The sequence below is a fragment of the Amblyomma mixtum genome, chromosome 1 (assembly GCF_055824585.1).
Source record: "Amblyomma mixtum isolate Tamu chromosome 1, ASM5582458v1, whole genome shotgun sequence".
Classification (NCBI taxonomy): domain Eukaryota; kingdom Metazoa; phylum Arthropoda; class Arachnida; order Ixodida; family Ixodidae; genus Amblyomma; species Amblyomma mixtum.
In genome coordinates this window covers 91,833,221-91,852,539 of record NC_143012.1, presented here as the reverse complement: position 1 = coordinate 91,852,539, position 19,319 = coordinate 91,833,221, and the positions used below count along the sequence as shown (strand labels likewise).

The 19,319-nt window shown below is 46.9% G+C and overlaps 1 protein-coding gene across 1 annotated transcript in view; it reads left to right on the top strand.

Moving 5' to 3' along the window:
• The window catches only part of LOC149367204 (uncharacterized), a 77,170-nt gene that overhangs the window by 26,045 nt on the left and 31,806 nt on the right, over positions 1-19,319 (top strand). The window contains exons 10-19 of the mRNA XM_089554523.1: positions 621-770; positions 1,640-1,784; positions 3,845-4,128; positions 6,099-6,215; positions 6,962-7,290; positions 8,558-8,740; positions 14,065-14,335; positions 15,754-15,895; positions 16,859-16,965; positions 17,701-17,860. Coding sequence (XP_089410649.1) covers positions 621-770; positions 1,640-1,784; positions 3,845-4,128; positions 6,099-6,215; positions 6,962-7,290; positions 8,558-8,740; positions 14,065-14,335; positions 15,754-15,895; positions 16,859-16,965; positions 17,701-17,860 — 1,888 coding nt within the window. The remainder of the gene's footprint in view (positions 1-620; positions 771-1,639; positions 1,785-3,844; positions 4,129-6,098; positions 6,216-6,961; positions 7,291-8,557; positions 8,741-14,064; positions 14,336-15,753; positions 15,896-16,858; positions 16,966-17,700; positions 17,861-19,319) is intronic.

Sequence of the window (19,319 nt, the reverse complement as noted above, 5' to 3'; positions counted from 1 at the left end):
TCAGCGTCTTCGCGCCTTTCCCTCTCCCTATCTCGTCACTTTTTGCACGCCGGAAGGCGGGCGCTCCTCCGCCCGGCCCCTCCTCCGGAGGCGGAGCTTCCTGACCCGCTGGAGCTGCGCCGCTTATTGGCCGCGGCCACGGTAGCTGCCTGACGTCAGAAAGAATCTAACCAATAGCCACCTCTCAAATTGTACAAGCAGGTGCGAGCAACTGAGGTGGGTGTTAGCACGAAAAAGTGCCCGGAAAGGGCTCGCGAACTTTCATGCGTAATTGTAAGTTATGTGCTGCGTGTAGAAGTGTATCATTTGGCTGAGGTGTTCCTGACAACACAATGCAGTGAGTGGATGAGTTGATGTGCTCTCCTCAAAAGGTGTTTCAGGGCCCCTCTAAGATAGAGTGAAATAGTTTTGGTTGTCTTCGTAGTTTACAATGTGTTCAAGTTGTCTTGGTCTTTGCTTCAGCGAGTTCAATTAGCTTTTATGTAAAACTGCTGGCTGCTTGCTTCCAGCAGCGATTCCACTAGGATCAAATTGTGCTAGGATGCGGAGCATCTTAAAAATTTACACGGTTAAATGGGAGGAGTCATTTTTGCCTTTGCTCTCGTTCTGCGTTGTTACAGACCCTGATGGTGCTCAAGGCTCTCGGTAACCTGGGACAGTCGGAGGGCGCCGAAGACACGCTCTACCGCTGCTTCCAGAATCCGCAGCTCGACATCGAGATTCGCCTAGCTGCCGTGCAGGCCTTCCGCCGGTTCGACTGTGACATCCCCGTAAGAGCTCCGCTGCGATTCCGCTGCGATAAGGCAGCGTGAAATATTAGCCGATTCCAGATCGCCGAAGAGGCGTAACACAGCTCAGAAATCTGGGACGCTAATGCAGAAAAGTGCTTTTTTTTTTATTTTGCGTTAAGCAGTCTCGTTCTTCCAGTTTACCTTTGCCTTAAGGTGTGTTCTATCTTGAGATTTATTTATTTATTTATTTATTTAGTTAGTTAGTTAGTTAGTTAGCTAGTTAGTTAGTTAGTTAGTTAGTTAGATAGTTAGTTAGTTAGCTAGTTAGTTAGTTAGTTAGTTAGTTAGCTGGTTAGTTAGTTAGTTAGTTAGTTAGCTAGTTAGTTAGTTAGCTAGTTAGTTAGCTAGCTAGTTAGTTAGTTAGTTAGTTAGTTAGTTAGTTAGTTAGTTAGTTAGTTAGTTAGTTAGTTAGTTAGTTAGTTAGTTAGTTAGTTAGTTAGTTAGTTAGTTAGTTAGTTAGTTAGTTAGTTAGTTAGTTAGTTAGTTAGTTAGTTAGTTAGTTAGTTAGTTAGTTAGTTAGTTAGTTAGTTAGTTAGTTAGTTAGTTAGTTAGTTAGTTAGTTAGTTAGTTAGTTAGTTAGTTAGTTAGTTAGTTAGTTATTACTACCTCAGAGGCACTGAAAAGCTTGGGTGAGGGGAGCATATCAAAAAAGGAATGTACAGCAATATTAAACTACCTTGCTCTTTAGCACTTGGCATGAAGTAAAGGTCGACAAAACAAACATAACAAGCGCCGTGCTGTTCCTTAACTTTTACCCGTCGTATTCTTTGGACATCTTCCTAAAGTAAAGATGTACTGCCTCCATCCAAAGCGTTGACGCATGTTGTGCCTATGGCTTCTCCACGCAGCGCAACAAGATGTTGAGCATCTACCAGAACGTGCAGGAGAACGTGGAGCTGAGAATCGCCAGCTACTTGGCCGCCATTCGCTGCCCCAGCAGCCCAGTCATCGAGGCCATCAGGGACACCCTGCGCGTGGAGTCCATCAAGCAGGGTGGGTCTAGTGCGCACCAAGTATCTGCACAAACGTGGAGCCTAAAGAAAAGAGTTCAACTTATGTTAAAGGTGCACTGAAGAGGAATCTGAACTTGTCTTCTTGCCACGGGAACTCCATCTACACGTTCCTAGCATTCTTAGAAACGGCGACTTATTGCCCTGTGTGACCAATTTCCCTAATTAAATCGAATTAACGTCCGGCTCCCGCCCTTTTTTTTTAATTCTGCCTCGTACGGTGGGCGGAGTCGACGAACGCGTGGAGTGCCTTTCACCCAGTCCCGTGGCGGCTTGCCGCTCTGCCATGAGCGGAGTAATACGTAGTAGTCCGTAGTAGCAAATAGTCCGCGCGTATTTTTATTTCTGCGGGCTTATTTTGCGGCTGTATTATCTGCGAATGAAACTATTTATTCATGGAAGCCTAAAAAAAAATAAAGCGAAAGCAAAGCCTCCACGGAGCTGGCTGAAAGGAACTTCACGCGTTGGTCGACTCCGCCCATCGTACGAGGCAGAATTCAAAAAAAAAAGGCGGGAGCCGGACGTTAATTCGATTTAATTAGAGAAATTGGCCACACAGGGCAATAAGTCGCAGTTTCTAAGAATGCTAGGAACGTGTAGATCGAGTTCCCGCGGCAAAAGACAAGTTCAGAATCTTCTTCAGTGCACCTTTAAGGACAACGCTGCGAGCTACGGACAGAAAAACGATAGGTGTAACGTTAAGAGATCGGAAGCGGGCAGAGTGGGTGAGGGAACAAACGAGGGTTAATGACATCCTAGTCGAAATCAAGAGGAATAAGTGGGATTGGGCAGGGCATGCAATGCGAAGGCAAGATAACCGCTGGTCCTTAAGGATAACGGAGTGGACGCCAAGAGAAGGCAAGCGTAGCAGGGGGCGGCAGAAAGTTAGGTGGGCGGATGAGAATGAGATGAGGTGAACAGCTAACTTAAAAATAGGTAAATTGTCAATCGCCGAAATAAAAAAAAAAACTTTCGGAGCCAGCATTATTCGACTCCACTATAAATCAGTGTTTCTCTTGCATGCATTCATTCTTTATTTTGTTTTTGTCCTCCTAACTATTTGGTTTGGTTTATTGGGGTTCAACGTCCCAAAGCGACTGAGGCTATGAGAGACGCCGTAGTGAAGGGCTCCGGAAATTTCGACCACCTGGGGTTCTTTAACGTGCACTGACATCGCACAGCACACGGGCCTCTAGAATTTCGCCTTCAAGAAATTCAGCCGCCGCGGCCGGGATCGAACCCGCTTCTTTCGGGTCAGCAGCCGAGCGCCGTGACCACTGAGCCACCGCGGCGGGTTCCTAACTATTGTATAATTTCTTGAGTATTTCGCTTTTCTTTGAATATAATTTCGCATAACTTCTGCACATGAACTCTGTGTATAATACTGAGTTGTTTCGCTATAATTATTTTTTGCACTTTCTGCATGGGCCGAAGTCTAGCCGGGAAGGCTAAGGGCCCAGATGATTCGCATGTATCTTTTACTAGCCGTTTGAATAAAACTGATTTGATTTATTGAAGTTTGTGGGGCACGGTCGCCGCAGCTGGCAAAGGACCGCATTAATTGGAGAAGCAGTGAGAGCAGTAAGGCTAATGATGATGATGATGAAATATTTGCCTGAACTCAGAGCCGCCAGTAGTGTCACTGGCTGTGAGCGCTAGAGAGAACAAGACGTACGAAGGATGCTGGGATTCGTAACGACAGGGAGAGCATTCACAATTCCAGGCGTAGTTGGTTCTTTTGCATTATTCGGACGTAATACTGGCAATGCCATTACGTGATGGCATTTGACGAGTTTTTCCAGTGGTGTTCAATTCATCTTAATGATACGTATTTTCCCTTACTAGCAACCTTCAATGACGTGTCCTCGCTACAACAGAGGCGTCATTCTGCATTGCCGTAACTATGAGGAAATCGTGTGCCTATTTTTTAATATCATGCAAACCCTACTCTCGACACCCGCGCGTGGCCATAAGTGTTTGCCGGTGCAATGTAATTTCGCTAAGCGTAACCCTTTCTGTCCTCTTCCACGTCCCTATATGCAGTCGGATCGTTCGTTTACTCGCACATCCGCAACCTGGCCCGAGAGCCGAGCGCCTATCAGCGCGAGTACCGCGCAATCGCCAATGACCCGGCGATGAAGAACCGCTTCGAGCTGGACTTCCGGAAGTTCTCGCGCAACGTCCACTACCGCATGTTCTTCGACCCTCTGGACACTGGCTTCGAGCTGGACGGTGACCTCATCTACACACCGGACTCCTACTACCCCAGGAGCGCCCGCGTGTCCACATCGTTCGACATCTTCGGCAAGAAGGTCGACCTGTTTGAGGTGAGCTTGAGTTTAATTCAAACAAGCATGTTTATATACATGTTTGGAGTGTATGGGAGTAAAAGCCGCTCAAGAGCAGCTTGACAAAGCTCCCATTACCCTTCTATACTCGGCACTGCAGGACAGAAAACACAGATTACACGATTACACAGATTCATCACTAAACTAGAAAATGTGCAGAATAAAGCAATAAGATTTATATATAAACGTTATGACCGCCAGTTCTCTCCCACAGCTCATGCCCGCACCTTATCACTTGACACACTTCAACACAGACGCATATGTGATCGCCTTATCACTATTCACAAGATCATCAACAAATGCATTTATGTTGACGCCCCGCTTTTCTTTTCTTTCGCCAGTTCTTCAGCACGTGTCACTCGCCGTACTAACCCGCTTAACATTGTGCCGTTTATGCCGTTTTTGGACTCTTTCAAATATTCATTTTTTCCTTCGACAGTGGAGCTATGGAATAATTTGGATATTACATTACGTCAGATGTCTGTTGACCGCTTTGCGCAAGAATTGTCTAATCATGTATTTTCTTATTAATAGCACACTTTTGTTTATGTAAATGTTTATGTTTGTTTGTTTATGTTTATGCACTATCCTACTGTTTTATCTGTTTTCCATCCTATGTACCACTCCTGCAATGTCCCAACTGGGATAGCAGTATTTGTAAATAAAATAAAATAAATAAAAAGATAACAAATAACAAGAATCAGCCAGAAGCGGTACAGTTGGACAAAAATTGTGCAAATACAAGAATAAAAGACATTATTATATGTTCTCTTTATAATGGTACTCGTGCAATCAATATACAGGGCCATTAGAAAAAAGTTATTTTATGCTTTTAAAAGAAAAAGAAGAGCTGGTAATATTTTGTTGTGTAATTTAAAATTTATTTAATCTGTATGGCAAAGCATAGCTAAGTGTTTCAAAGCCATAGTTTGTGCGCGGATGGGGAACGTGCCAATGTTCGTGGCATCGTGTTGTGTAATTTGTGAGATTCTCATGTAATTTAGCAATGCCTCTAAACAACATACTGTTTTGTTTAACCTGAATTTTATAGAACCTAAGAATGCGAAATTCATATATTTTTTCGATTTCTATGATGTGGTATGTTGAAAAGTGGGAGCTACTGTGTGACATAAAAGGTACAGTGGTGAGCAGCCTTGTCTAGAGCGCTTGAGCAGTGCGCACTTGGTAACAAAAACCGAAATTACAGCCCCTCATTACAGGGCAAAGTTTTCGTGCTTGCTTTGTTTACGAGGCTATCTGGCGCTACTTCCGTGCAAGAGTTGCAGCTGGACCCTAGAGGCTGCCACAAAATCTTAGTGCACCGCCCGAGCGCTCTAGACAAGGCTGCTCATCACTGTACATTCGCTATGGCTCTCATCGCAGCCTTCTGCAATTTCAGAAGTTTATTTCTACAAGTATGCGTTAACCAAGAAAACGCACCGAGGTTTGTAAAAAGGTGGGCCAGCACTAGAACACCTACTCTCCAATCTCACCGATATATGTCCGGTCCCTCTGCGACCTTGAAGGGCTCGGTGGCAGGAGGGGCCACCTTGGTCACGTGAAATTGTGACACAATCACAACTTTCCCACTGGATTGTTAGCCCACCGTGGCAAGTGGTAGTTCAATTTATTAATAGTAGCCATAGGTTGCTAAGGAAGAACAACCTGGTTCTCACGAGCCCCACCTTTGGCAGCAACTGCCATCGCAGGGCAGTGGGGCATCTCTTAACCGCTGCACCACTGCCCAAGGAGTGGTGTGAGGACTCCCAGGGATCTACCAATGTAAAAAGGTCCAGCCTTGTTAATTTTGGTTTGTATAAGACTACTATGCTCGAGAAAGTTGCGTCTGCTATGGAAGTTTCTGCGAGCGAACTTTTGCGCCACTGATGACTAATATAGCTTCAAATCCGGCACGCGAATGTTTTATGATCGACACTTTTTTTCCGCAGGCTGGCGCCCGCGCTGAGCACCTAGACAAGATCATCGAGAAGTGGGCTCCGGGCGATAACAACGACATTCGTTCCAAGAGAGCAATCGGCGACAAGATCGATGAGCTAGACAGGAGGGTACGTATTCCAAGCACGAAACTCAACTTCAACCGGACGCTTCCGAAGTGAAATGTGTGGGAGCGTATTTAGGGTCACGGAAGTGTAAGCACACAATCCACAGGAACAAAGGCAGAATAAAAAATGGAAGCGCCGTAAAGCTTGACCGTCACGAGAGTGAAACAACTATAACAATAAAGATAGGGTGAAGCGCATTTGGCAGGTTCTCTCAGATAATGAATGGTACTTTACCAATGTCCCTCAAGAGGGAAGTGTGCAACAGCTGTATCTTACCAGAACTGACCTATCGGCAGAAACGTGTTGGATAACGAAGAGGGTCCAGCTTAAGTTAAGGACAACGCAGCGAGCTATGGAAAGTAAAATGGTCGGTGCGACGTTGAGACACAGGAAGAGGGCAGAGTGGGTCAGGGAAAAAACGCGGGTTGATAACATCCTAGTCGAAAGCAAGAGAAAGAAATGGGCTTGGGCACGGCATTTAATGCAAAGGTAAGATAACCGATGGTCCTCAGGGGTAACGGAGTGGATTCCAGGAGAAGGCAAGCGTAGCAAGGGGCGCCAGAAAGTTAGGTGGGTGGATGAGATTAAGAAGTTTGCGGGGATACGGTGGCCGCAACTGGCGAAGGACAGGGTTAATTGGAGAGACATGGGAGAGGCCCTTGCCCTGCAGTGGGCGTAGTCAGGCTGATGGTGGTGATGATGATGATTATTCTTATATGACACTTGCTCCTCGCCACCCTCCGCTGCAGTTCGCCATCAAATCCAAGTATAGCGGCGACCCGAAAGCCTCGGCCTACATCAAGTTCTTCGGCAACGAGATCGCCTCGCTCCAGATGGCCGGCGCCACTGGGAACCCCTACAACGACCTCATGAGCTGGATGTCGCGCCTATCGGACCCCAAGGGGCTGGACCTGACCAAGAGCATCCTGTTCGCCGACACCACGCTGACTGTGCCGGCGAGCAACGGTCTCCCGCTGCGCGTGTCGCTCAACGGATCCGCCACAGTCGCCCTCAAGGTCGGCGGCAACTCGCAGTTCCGGAAGGGATCCATCGACGTCACGGGTCTCATCAAACCCAGGTCAGTGTGCGAGCAGAATTCAGTGCACCGCAATAGCTGGATATGGTACTTTCTTCATGGCAAACAGAGAAGGCGAGTACGTTAAAGGATAAAAATCCGCAAAGGACGCAGCACACAGGATCGTTGTAATGTCTTACCAACTGGCCTTCAACTATACCCTTTTAAGTTGCGTGTGCGCAAACAGGTCTTATGCAGAACCAGTCGCGTTCGGTTTCAGGTTGATGAGGATGCTATCATGGTAGTGAGTGACTGGAGATTTTTAATGAGAATGCATTTCTTGTCTCATCAGTGGCGTGTATAGGACCTGTCGGCAGAGGGTGTCCGCACGAAAATTACCATTCGAAAAAGGAATTCGCCGGCTTTGGTTGGTTCAGGCATGTTAGAGGGGCTCGAAGTGAACGCGTTGTGGTGCGTACGACGGTAAAGTGTGTTGGGGATGTGTACCGATGTTAGGCCACGATAACTTGCAAAACTGAGATCATGTCATCCAAGGGACACGTGGTAAATGTCACGTGACAACAATAACTTCAAAAAGTTTCCGACGTCATCAAAGGGTCACGTTATAAGTGTCACGTGACAACATGACTTGCAAAAAAAAGTCGCTTACGTGCAACGTAAATGCTTTCGCATTTCTTCAGTGCAGCGGACTGCAGTGCTCTGATTTTTTTTCTCTGCATGCCATGTGCTCATAATTATGACGAAGGTACAGAAATGATGACGTATAAGCAAAGGCTGGCAGTGCTATAGCTGCCATTAGGATTTCCAAAATCCTGTATTTTCTCCCTTCCTATAAACTCAAATTATATTCTACTACCGTTCCAGCATTTTGTTTTGACTGCGAACACTTTTCGTACTACGGCGCTTGGTTCAAATACTGTGCGTTAGCCTTCGAAGAATGGGCCACCAATGAGCTTTAGAAGTAAACGAGCTCGACAGAGTCGCTCGTGTGACTGTGTCCTTACAAAAAGTTTTAGACAGTCTATAGAGTGTCTATATACTTCTGTCTATAAAGTCTATAGACTGTCTATAGACAAATCCTGGGAAACATTCTGTAGGCAATACAAATGCCATAGACAGAGGTCTGTAGACAATCTATAGATTTATGGCCATACACATTTAGTAGACTTTTGTCTATAGAATGGCTATAGGCTATGAATAGACAAAAAGCAATGTCTATAGGAAATCAAGAGCCAATAAGAAGTCTATATACTGTCTATAGAACATTTTTAAGGGCATGTGTTCACGTTCTTCTCGGCGTCGTTCGCAGCGGGGCGGTTCAGCTGGCGATGCTGATGAGTGTGGATGCCCACAAGTCCACCTCCGGTGTGCGTATGGTGGCCACCATGTCCTCTTCCTGGTCCGTGGATGGGTCGTTGCAGCTTCAGCAGGGCCAGGCCATCAAGGCCAAGCTCAACATGCCCGAGAAGGAGATGGAGCTCATCGATGTCAAGTAAGCTCCGATATTTTTTGGTAGTGTGTGTGTGTTCGTGCGCAACCAGCAGGGATGCATGTGTGGACTTCCGAGGAGTATCATAAACATTAACGGCATCGATACCAGAGATGTGTAAGCGTGTCCAAAAAGTGAAAGAGGGACTACATGGTATAAAAATTGGCAGTGGCTTAGCTCGGCTATACCAGGATATACGTAGCGAAAGACACAGCTGGCGAAGCGAGCGGAGGCGAGCGCAACAACGAGGCAAGCGCTGTGACGTCATACCAAACGGCGGCGGCTGCTCCGCGGCGAGGCACGCGGCGTGATGTCATGCCAGATGGCGCGGCGAGCGTGCGGCGTCCGCCAGCTGCGGCGGTTGCTAGGCAACGGCTCAAGGTCGCTCTCTGTGCCCCCTCGGAGCACCGCCACAGCGAAACCGCAAGTTCGTGGCCAATGTAGCTTTCGCCACAAAACTGAACTGCATGCGCACTTCACTGTGTGCTCCTAATTCAGCGATACATCAGTGCGACGGGGTGCAACGCTCTAACGTCAACTAGGTGGGCGGATGAGATTAAGAGGTTTGCGAGGATATGGAGGCTGCAGCTGGCATAGAACAGGGTTAATTGCAGGGATATGGGAAAGGACTTCGCCCTGCAGTGGGCGTAGTCAGGGTGGTGATGATCATGATGATGAAGATGATGAAATGCTCGTTCACTGGTGAATGTAGTATGCCATATAAATAACGAAACTTCTTAGCCTTTACGAATTTAAGGAGCCTATTGGCGCAATCACGCCAAGATCACGGCACCCTCTGTTAACCGCCCCACTACGAACGTCCTCCCGGCTCAGTCACGGTAACCCGATAGCACCCATCAGTGGCCACACGTCTGCTTACAACAATTCATTTTTTATGCGAAGCATATTGCTGGAGCTACCACTCACGCCGTCACCGTGGGACCCCCACGTGACACCGTGACGTCACACCACGTGACATCGGATGAGAGAGCCGGCCTCCACCTCGCGCCGTCGCCGTGGGACCCCTAGCCGTCACGCCACGTGACAGCGTGACGTCACACCACGTGACATCGGATGAGAGAGCCGGCCTCCAGCTCGCGCCGTCGCCGTGGGACCCCTAGCCGTCACACCCGCGCATTCCCGCGCATTTCGAACGCGCGTTCACACTCGGTGTAGGTGAAACGCTCGCTCCACCGGGCAGGCAGACGCGGCTTCCGTGGCAACCCAGGCGCTCACCCAACGCGCGTCTCGGGGTTAGTCGGCGTTCCGCTGTAGCCATGCCGTTGTCTTCCCCCACGACGAAGGCTTCTAGTGGTTGTATTAAAATGACCAAGTATTCAGCCAAGGAAAGCCATGTATTACCAAGCCTAGCCACTAATATGCTTCGCATTCCCCAGGCTTAGCCAAGCTGAGCCTCAGCAATTTTTTTCCCAACGCAATAGCACTCTGCAATTCACTGCCTAATGACATCGTTTCATGCACTGATCACAAACAAAACATTCCGCGGGAAAAAAAAAATTCATCTTGTATAGACTTTGATCGCTTCTGCGCACTTTGTAGCATACGAGGTCTGTTAGAAAAGTATCCGACCTTTGGCCGAAGAAAAAAAAGTGGCATAACTGGAGCGTTAGAAACCTAATCACCTTCAAAGTAGTCTCCTTGGGACTCCATATACATCTCCCAGCGGTGCTGCCATTGTTGGAAGTATTCCGAAAAGGCCCTTTTCGGAATGGAATTTAGCTCTGCTGTCGTTGCAGCCATAATGTCCTTTCTTTTCTGAAATCGCGCTCCTTTCAATGGCCTCTTATTTTAGGAAACAGCCAGAAGTCTTAGGGGGATATATCAGGAGAGTAAGGAGCCTGTTGAACTACAGTAGTCCGGTTTTTCGCCAGAAAAGTATGAATCAAATGCGAGGAATGTGCAGGAGCAGTGCCGCGAGGGATGCGCCAATTTCTTATATGTATCAGCAGCGCGAACACCACACAGGAAGAAGAAGGAGAAGAAGGTAAAGCTCTTTACCTTCTTCTCCTTCTTCTTCCTGTGTGGTGTTCGCGCTGCTGATACATATGGATCGCAACCAACTAGCCCGAGAGATGGTGTTAGCCAATTTCTTGTTGACCTCAATTCCGGTCTTTTGCTCCGCACAGCACCACGTAGGCGATGGAGGACATCCCTGTAGTACTCTTTAGTCATTCTTTCATCCTGTGGGGTGCGTACTCGTGGTGTGCCACACAGAGGGAGTCAAAAAAAATTACCGACGATTACGTTACTTCCTAATGCGAAATTTGAGCGCAGCAAATAAGCTGTTTCACCTTTTCGATAGATTGAGGCAAAGAAATCGAGCAACACATGTATGCGCTATCACAGAATTTTTTTTTTATTTTTCACACGTATTCCTTTAACAAAGACTCCACTAACAGTTCTTGACAGTCATGAAGGAAGCTTTGTGGTCGGAGAAATAGACTGATATATGTTCGACTTGGTACACCAATGCTTGATTCTCAAAGACGAGATCTATACAAGTGCCTCACGAGGTTGTCACAGCCGTGGGACGCGTTACGAGCGAGAGGAACGGGATGTTCTCCCGCATAAGTGTTAGGAAATTGCTGTTTGTCTTTATGTCAACATTAAAGTCCCCCACTACTAACATCGGTGTGGATCGATGGACGGTTAATGCGAGTTGCAGGAAGTGCACGACGTCTTTCGTGAGTGCGGTAGGGGCGAAGTAGGCAGCTACTACCAGCAAGCCGTTGGGCAACTTTGCGGCGCACAGTTCGCCAACTTCATGTGACGTGCCAAACATTTCGACTGGTATTGCAGAGAGACCTGTGCGCAAGTAGATAGCGACTCCCGCAGCTCTGTTGTGGTCTCTGCGAGCACCACAGCAGTATAGGAAATCTATGATTTCGAGAGGCTCTTTGGGATCCATCCAGGTTTCAGCAAAGCAAAGTACAGAGGAATGGCGCAGAATGTGATCGTGGTGTACGTCCTTGGCATGTGCGGCAAGGGAGCGTACGTTAAGAATGTGGTTGTTAATGATGAATCAAGTGCTGCCAGCGAATGACGCGTCCATTGGCTGTCTGCGTGTGTTACTGATGTGTGGTTAACATGTTAAGCTTCGCCTGTAAGAGTGGAACGCGACAGCGTCTTGCAACGCTGCCAGGGAGTCCACAGAACGCCATCGCCAATTCGGCTGTACGCCTTGCTGGACGGTAAATTTATTTTTTGAGGAAAGGAAATGTATCTCTCTCGCATATCTGGGTGGACACCTGCACCTCGCCGTAAGGGAAAGGGGGAAGATGGGAGTGAACGAAGACGCCGTATTAGCTAGACGCGCCTTTGTTCATTCCAAACCATTCAGCTGGCATTACGGAGTGGCTAGCGTGCTCGTATCGCACTCCGGAGACCCTGGTTCGATTTCCCAACTCGACCAATTTTGTTCTCGGTTTTATTGATTTATGCGGTCTAACTAGAAAGATTAATTAGGCTATTTCATATTTACATTCTTGTATTTCTATCCATCGTGTTCTGTCATTAACCTGTCAATTGTTGGAACTGTCTAGGATGTTCGACACAACGTATATGAAACGATCAACGTCTTACTGAGTGGGGAAGTGCGTGGTGGTGGAGGGAACGCGGCTTCGTACTTATCTGTTTTTTTTCAGCAGCGTCTCCTTCCGCGGACGCTGTTGTCGCTGCGGCGCGCGTCTTTCTTTTCTTTTCTTCTGACCTCTTCATTCTCCTCTATATTAATTAGGCTAATTAATTAATTAAGCACTTAACTAAACTCAGTCCAACTTAGTTGCAGCATCACTATACGATCCCTTTGATTGGTTGCATGGTTACTAGCCAAAGTACAATTAGCCCCATTTGAAATTCGCGCACTGTGACGTCACGAGCATTTCGACCAATTGAAAAGAGTAACATTGGTGGCGGAGCTGGTTACGAGGCCGACGCCGACGACGACGCGAAACCCAGGAACGGACGCCAAAGAGCTGCGCTCTAAAAAGCAGTCAGCATCTCTTTGACATTGCTGCGCACTTGGCGGGCCTTCTTTGGTCTTGGTGACGTGGAATGCGTCCTCTGTGACGACTGGGATTTGGTTTCCGGGTCGTACCCGTACACCCAAGACTCGTCACTAGTGATTACGGCGTCGGTGAAGTCAGGGCAACTGTTTGTGGAACCCAGCATCTCCTGTGAGACTTCAACACGAAGCTGCTTTTTCTCCACCGTCAGCAGCTTCGGCACGAATTTCGCCGCAACTCTCTCCATGGCCAAATCTTCGGTGATAATGGAATGTGCAGAAAAATTGCTGATGTCCACCTCTTCCGCCATTTCTCGGATAGTCACACAGCAGTCCCGCATCACCACAGCGTTCACTTCGGCAATTACCTGGTCATTTCGGCATGTTGATGGCCGACCGGAGCGTGGCTCTCTCTCCACAGATGTGCGGCCGTCTTTGAACCAGTTGCACCACTGATTAATCTGTGTGCTGCTCACAGTATCATCATCGAAAGCCGTGTGAACATTTCGAATGGTTTCCACTTGGCTATCGCCAAGTTTCTGGCAAAATTTGAGGTAGTAGCTCTGCTCCTCTCGCTCCGCCATTTTTCTTGCAATAAAAAAACCGACGAGAGCACTCCGTACTGCCTCACTCAAACGCTGCTTCCCAGCGACTGACGCTATCGGCAGGCGGGAAAAAATTCTTGCATGCGCACGAGGGTTCAAGGTCGGCTGCTGTAAGCGCGCTTGTTTCATATCCAACAGGTGTTCGCAAAAAAAAATAAAGTCGGATACTTTTCTAACAGACCTCGTATATCTTTGAAGATGGGTTTACCGCCTGCTGGCGAACCCTGACATGATTACAGCCCCTGTTATGTTTGTTTGTTCCTTTGGTTTTTCGTTATGCATGTTCGCATCACTTTCGCCGTTGTAAACCAATGTGTCCCCCTTATGTAATGGCTTCGGGCCTTTAAGGAAACAATAAATGAAATGAAATCGTGAAGGGAAACGTCTCTGAAGAAGGAACGCCTCTGGAAGCATCAGACATAGCGAAAGTCAGTACTGTGCTCTGTAAATCATTTACCAGAGGTGGTAGACGAGCCGAAAGGCATGACTTTGTTACTGCTCCAGATATATGCGATACGAACTCGGGCGGCTTCAAAACAAACTGCGTGTATTAAATTTCGCGCTGAAAAGTTAAGCGCCGTAGTTCACTGCACTAAACTTTATGTCGTGTAATGTAGTCCTGAGCTGCTATTTGGCCTGAAATCTCCAATTCGTGCTACCCAGGTACCTTGCTTTATCATTCTGCTCTGACACCGCAGGAGCAAGATCTTCCTCGTGAACGGCGCCTCGGAACTGGAGCACCAGAATGAGCCGCAGAAGAAGATGGAAACCGAGGCCTGCACGGGCCCGACCCTGGACAGGGCGCTGGGCGTAAAACTGTGCGGCCGCGCCGAGTTCCCAGTGTCCACGCAGACCTACCGCTCGCCCATGTATCCGTTCAGCGGCAACGCCGAGCTCAGCTTGCGCCTCGTCAAGACGGATCCCACGCTGACGTCGTACGACTTCGAATCCAGCTGGACAAACACGAAGGTGAGGAAGGCTTGGAGTCAGTAACATCGGGCACCCATTGAATTGCGTTCACGAGGCAAAGCCTGTAGGGGATATCCAGGAGGTAGTAGTAGAATGAAGCTATTACACAACTTTCTCCTCCAGGAACACAAATTCAAAGGTCAACGTGAAAGACATTCCATGCTTTGCCGGTCTGAACTGCGCGAATATAGTCCAATGGGCACTGAAACTTCCTGGGACGTTTTGTGGACGTTTACGGCACGTCCACGGAACGTCCAAGAGAATACCAGTGCCCACTGGGAGGATAGATATGAGCGGACGTCAAAATAAAGATTAAGGGTGCACTAAAGAGGAATCTGAACTCGTCTTTTTACCGCGGGAACTTGATCTATACACGCTCCAAGCATTCTTAAAACTTGGAATTATTTTCCTGTGCTGCCGATTTCCCTAATTTACTTTGTATTAAACGTCCAAGCTCCCGCCTTTTTTAGAACTCACCGCTGACGGTAGGAGGAGTCAATAATAAATAAATGTATTATATTAAATGTAAAATATAATAAATGTACTTATTTTCATTTAGGAGCCAAGATTATATTGCGAAATCGATGGCCGTCAACATCGAAGGTTAACCCATTTTTATTTTATTTTCCTTATCGGTAATGTGGTTTGAAACATCGGGCGTCAAAAATGCGCATTTGAAAGCTCTCTGAGCTGGCTTTCGAGAGTCCATTTCTAAAATTATGTTGCTCGCATTTTTAATGCAGCAAAGACAGACGCCATTTGTGTATTTTGTGACGTTGAAGCATATGGCGTAAATTCGGCGGTGATATCACGCGCAGCGAAACCACTTTATAAAGGTGCAACGCGGGAAAGCCAACTCAAAAAGCTTTGAATTGCGTATTTTTGACGTTCGATATCTCGAATTACGCTGCTGATAAAGAAAATTGAAACAAACTCTATTCACCTTCGATATGGCGGCCTTGAATTTTACAGTAACTTGTCCCCTAAAGTAAAAATAAAAAGCTTATTAGTTTATTTATTCGCCTAATAATTGAGCTCTCTATCTCGTACATAATATCCACCATGCATTGCAGTCCACCTACACAGACCATACCGCCGCCTCTCTCAAAGTTTATTTGTTTTCAATAAAAAACTGTAAAGGCTTTAAAAAAGATCGCCTTTTAGAAAAGGACGAATAGCCGACGCGTAGCATGCTTCTAGGCTATATTGGCAGATAGATGGAGATATATGCGCGGTTGCAACGTGCAAAATGTGAGTGTCAGCGACAGCATTTTTTTTACTATATTTGACGTTACCAAATTAGATTACTGGACTTCTCTGGGTCAAACCAAGTCACAACATCCCAACTTGCCAGTTAGTTCTTATCTCTGCCCAGCGCATCAGTGGATTAAAACAACACCCCTTTTTTTGTTCAACAGGACATGGTGGCAGCCGTTGTGAGCGTTAACACGCCTGGGACCACGACGGACCGCGAGATCAGCGCTTCGCTGCAGCACAACCTGCGAGACGGGACGATTGCGCTCAAGCTTAAGACTCCGCCCAAGAAGCTTAGCATTGAAGGTGGGTCGGAAGGGAAGTTTTCACTCCGGCTTGCCTCGCATGAATCGCCGGCATCTTGAGACGACGACAGCTGATTCGCTTTCATGCTGCTAAAAAGTTATGTTCTTCCTATAACTCAACTGTCACTATTTAATTTAATGGCTACACTAAACCCGACTCTCAACGTACAAGCAGTTAGGTGGAGGTCACCCAAAACTGGCCGGCTTAAAATTATCAGGTTAGGTAGGGAAACACTCCGCACGTATTTTGAGCAAAACTCCGAGGACACTTTGGCAACTTAAGTGTTGAGAGGCGAAAGCCGAGGACACTATGCCGTCACGACTTCCTGTGGATGTGACGGCCCATCCTTCCCGTGGCTACATCGATACCCAAATTATACATCTTTCGGGGATATCAAGTGTTAATTGCGCTTAATTACACGTTTCTCCATCTAATTTGACACAAATTCAGTTAGCTACAAGTTAGTTATAAATTTTATATCCAAGTGAGGTAGCCAGCGTGTTTCTTTTTACCATGGCTCCATGCTGATTGCACTACGCAAAATAATATAACAGCAAACTTGTTTATATTGCATAGTGTAAAATGGTGCGTGCAGATGACGACAGGACGAAGAACCAGAAGAGCGAGAACTCGTCCTTGTGGTTATTCGTCGTGGCGTCGTCTGCGCGCGCTTTTTTCCACCATGCATAACAATCAACTCGCCCTTTTTCTGTTGTCTATATCGACTGGTTTTTAGGTTGTTTTCTTAACCTGAAATCAGTCGGCGCTTTGGTGGTTGACTCTTCAGAAGCAGTGCATGTTTCTTACACCCAGAAAGAAGCGAAGCGTTGTGTGTCGCCTATGTTTGACTAAGACGAATCAGTGTGGCCGCAGAAAACCTAAGGATAAATTGGCAGTGAGGAAACCTGGCAGGCAATCGCCTCACCAAACCTCCCCGCGATTTTTGTGCTCTCAACTTTTCAGGGCAGTACAACTTCGACGAGAAGCTAAAGAAGCTGAACCTGCAAGCCAAGGCTGACGATGAAGCCATCCTGAAGCTCATCACCGAACTCAAGGCTGATGGTCCGTCGGTGAGTGCCTTAAGAAAGTACCATCGATTTCAAGAAACCAACTTTCCTTTTAACTCAGGCTTCTGATCACAGCGTCGCCAGTGATTTATGGAGCACTAATATGTCGAAGGTACAGCCCTAATCTCTACCAGGTTTCTCCTGGAGCCAAGCGTTCTAAAAGGCTTAGGCACTCCAGTTAACACTTCTCAAAGTGAAAGTACTCCCATAGAATCCCACGTAGGAATTTATTACCATATTTAGCACAAGTGTTTGCTTACGGAAAAAGCGCTGTGATACAGAGAAGGGCGGGCTAATAACATAACTGGCAAACAGCTTCGAGTAATGAGCGACAGACCTTGCATCCCAATAGCCAGTGAATCTTGGCTCGGTCAAAAGCGGCCGTCGGTGTCTTGTTCACTTAACCCTAACGCGACAGAGTGAATTAAAAGAAAATAGACACCTTTAGCATATAATGTACGGTGTTACCGTTACCAGTACCGGGAGCTAACGGGCAGCCAATGCGCATGCGCAAATCGCTTTGACGGCGCCAGATGGCGCCAGGTACCCGGCAGCTGCGCGCGCGCCTGCAGCGTCGGGACCAATCAGCGCGTGCTCACCGGCGGTGAGCGGGCTCCCGGTACTCCGGTAACTGTAAAGGTATGCTAACGGTGTCTATTGCCACAGAGATCACGAGTTAGTCTGTTGGCGACCCCTCGTGGCCGCATTGTGAGCAGCGTTGTCGCTTCTCCTTCGTAGGGCGACGACAGCATGAGCAAGTACACGCACGTGACCGAGGTGGCCTACCGGGGAAACAGGATGCTGCTGGTCAACGGCCAATGGGCGGCCACTAAGGGACGCAAGTACAGCGGCAGCGTCACCATCCAGGACCTCACCGAGAAACCGGTCTCGCTCAGAAGTTAGTGCTTTTTCTTGCTCTCTTTAATTTGGGTGGCAAGACATTTAGAGTTTGTTTCGTTTTTACTTTTGTCACATTTTATATAAATATTAAACTAAATATTTCTTGTCACTGCTTTTTTCCTATCTTGCACTACTTAAAGATGTACAAACGAGGAGTGATCGGATGCATTAGAAAAAGTTCGCGCATTGTCTGTTTCACTCTTGCTAATCATGCTCGTGAACATGGGCCAGACAGTCGACGACATCTGTTGAGATGTGATTGGTTAAGTTTACTCAAATAAATGCTTTGCGACTGGTGACGTAGCAAACTATCTCAGCCCCACAGTGCTTTATAGCGTCCTAGACTTGAACTTCCCCCCCCCCTCGCCCCTGTTCTGGGGTCCCTGAGAAGCGATCACACGAACAGATGGTATATTTAGCAAATTAAGAAATAAAAGAAGCAGAAAAGAAAAAGATTTTAAGAAGACAATGGCGACATGCGGCAATAGCTTTTAGTTCACATTTCCAGATGGCGCCGTCATTCGTAAGCACCTAATGTGCCTACGGAAACAAGCCATTTTTTAAATCGGGAGGAGGAGGTAGAAGAGGAAAGGCAGGGGGGATAACCGGAAGAATAATCGGTTTGCTATCCTACACGGGGGAGGGGGATAAAAAAAAAGAGAGAAAAGAGAGTAGCACAAAATTGAAGTCACTCTAAAAAGTCAGCGTTCGTCGAAGTCACAGCCTATCGTGCAGGCCAGAAGTTCCCTCGTGAAGCAAAAGTGAGCCCTCCCTAGCTTCCTATGCACGCCTTCCTGGCATTCAGGCTCGTCAGAAGCCAGCAAACTGGTAGCTGAGCAATCTTGGTTTTTCTCCCTCTTGATCGACCCACGCTGTCGCACGACGCCCCACAGGAGGCATACATAAGAGCTTCAGGATGCGTTTCTCGATCGTGTATGTCAGTGCGTGTGTGTCATCGTTCCAATAACTTTTTTTTTCATTATCTTCCGTGAAAACGCCAACATTCTCTGCTCTTTTCTTCGAGGAGCAATGCGAGGAATGATTATGATGGAATGCACAGTAGCAATCTTAACTTTATGAAAGAGGCGTGCGTTCTGCCCACTTTGGTGGAAGTCGTCATTTTAACTTTGATTATTCTCTTTGTCTGTCTGCACATTTTCTTTATTTCTTTATTTATTTATTTATTTATTTAGTTAGTTATTATGGTAGTGAGTTAGTTAGTTAGCTTGCTAGCTAGCTAGTTAGTTAGTTAGTTAGTTAGTTAGTTAGTTAGTTAGTTAGTTAGTTAGTTAGTTAGTTAGTTAGTTAGTTAGTTAGTTAGTTAGTTAGTTAGTTAGTTAGTTAGTTAGTTAGTTAGTTAGTTAGTTAGTTAGTTAGTTAGATAGTTAGTTAGTTAGTTAGTTAGTTAGTTAGTTAGTTAGTTAGTTAGTTAGTTAGTTAGTTAGTTAGTTAGTTAG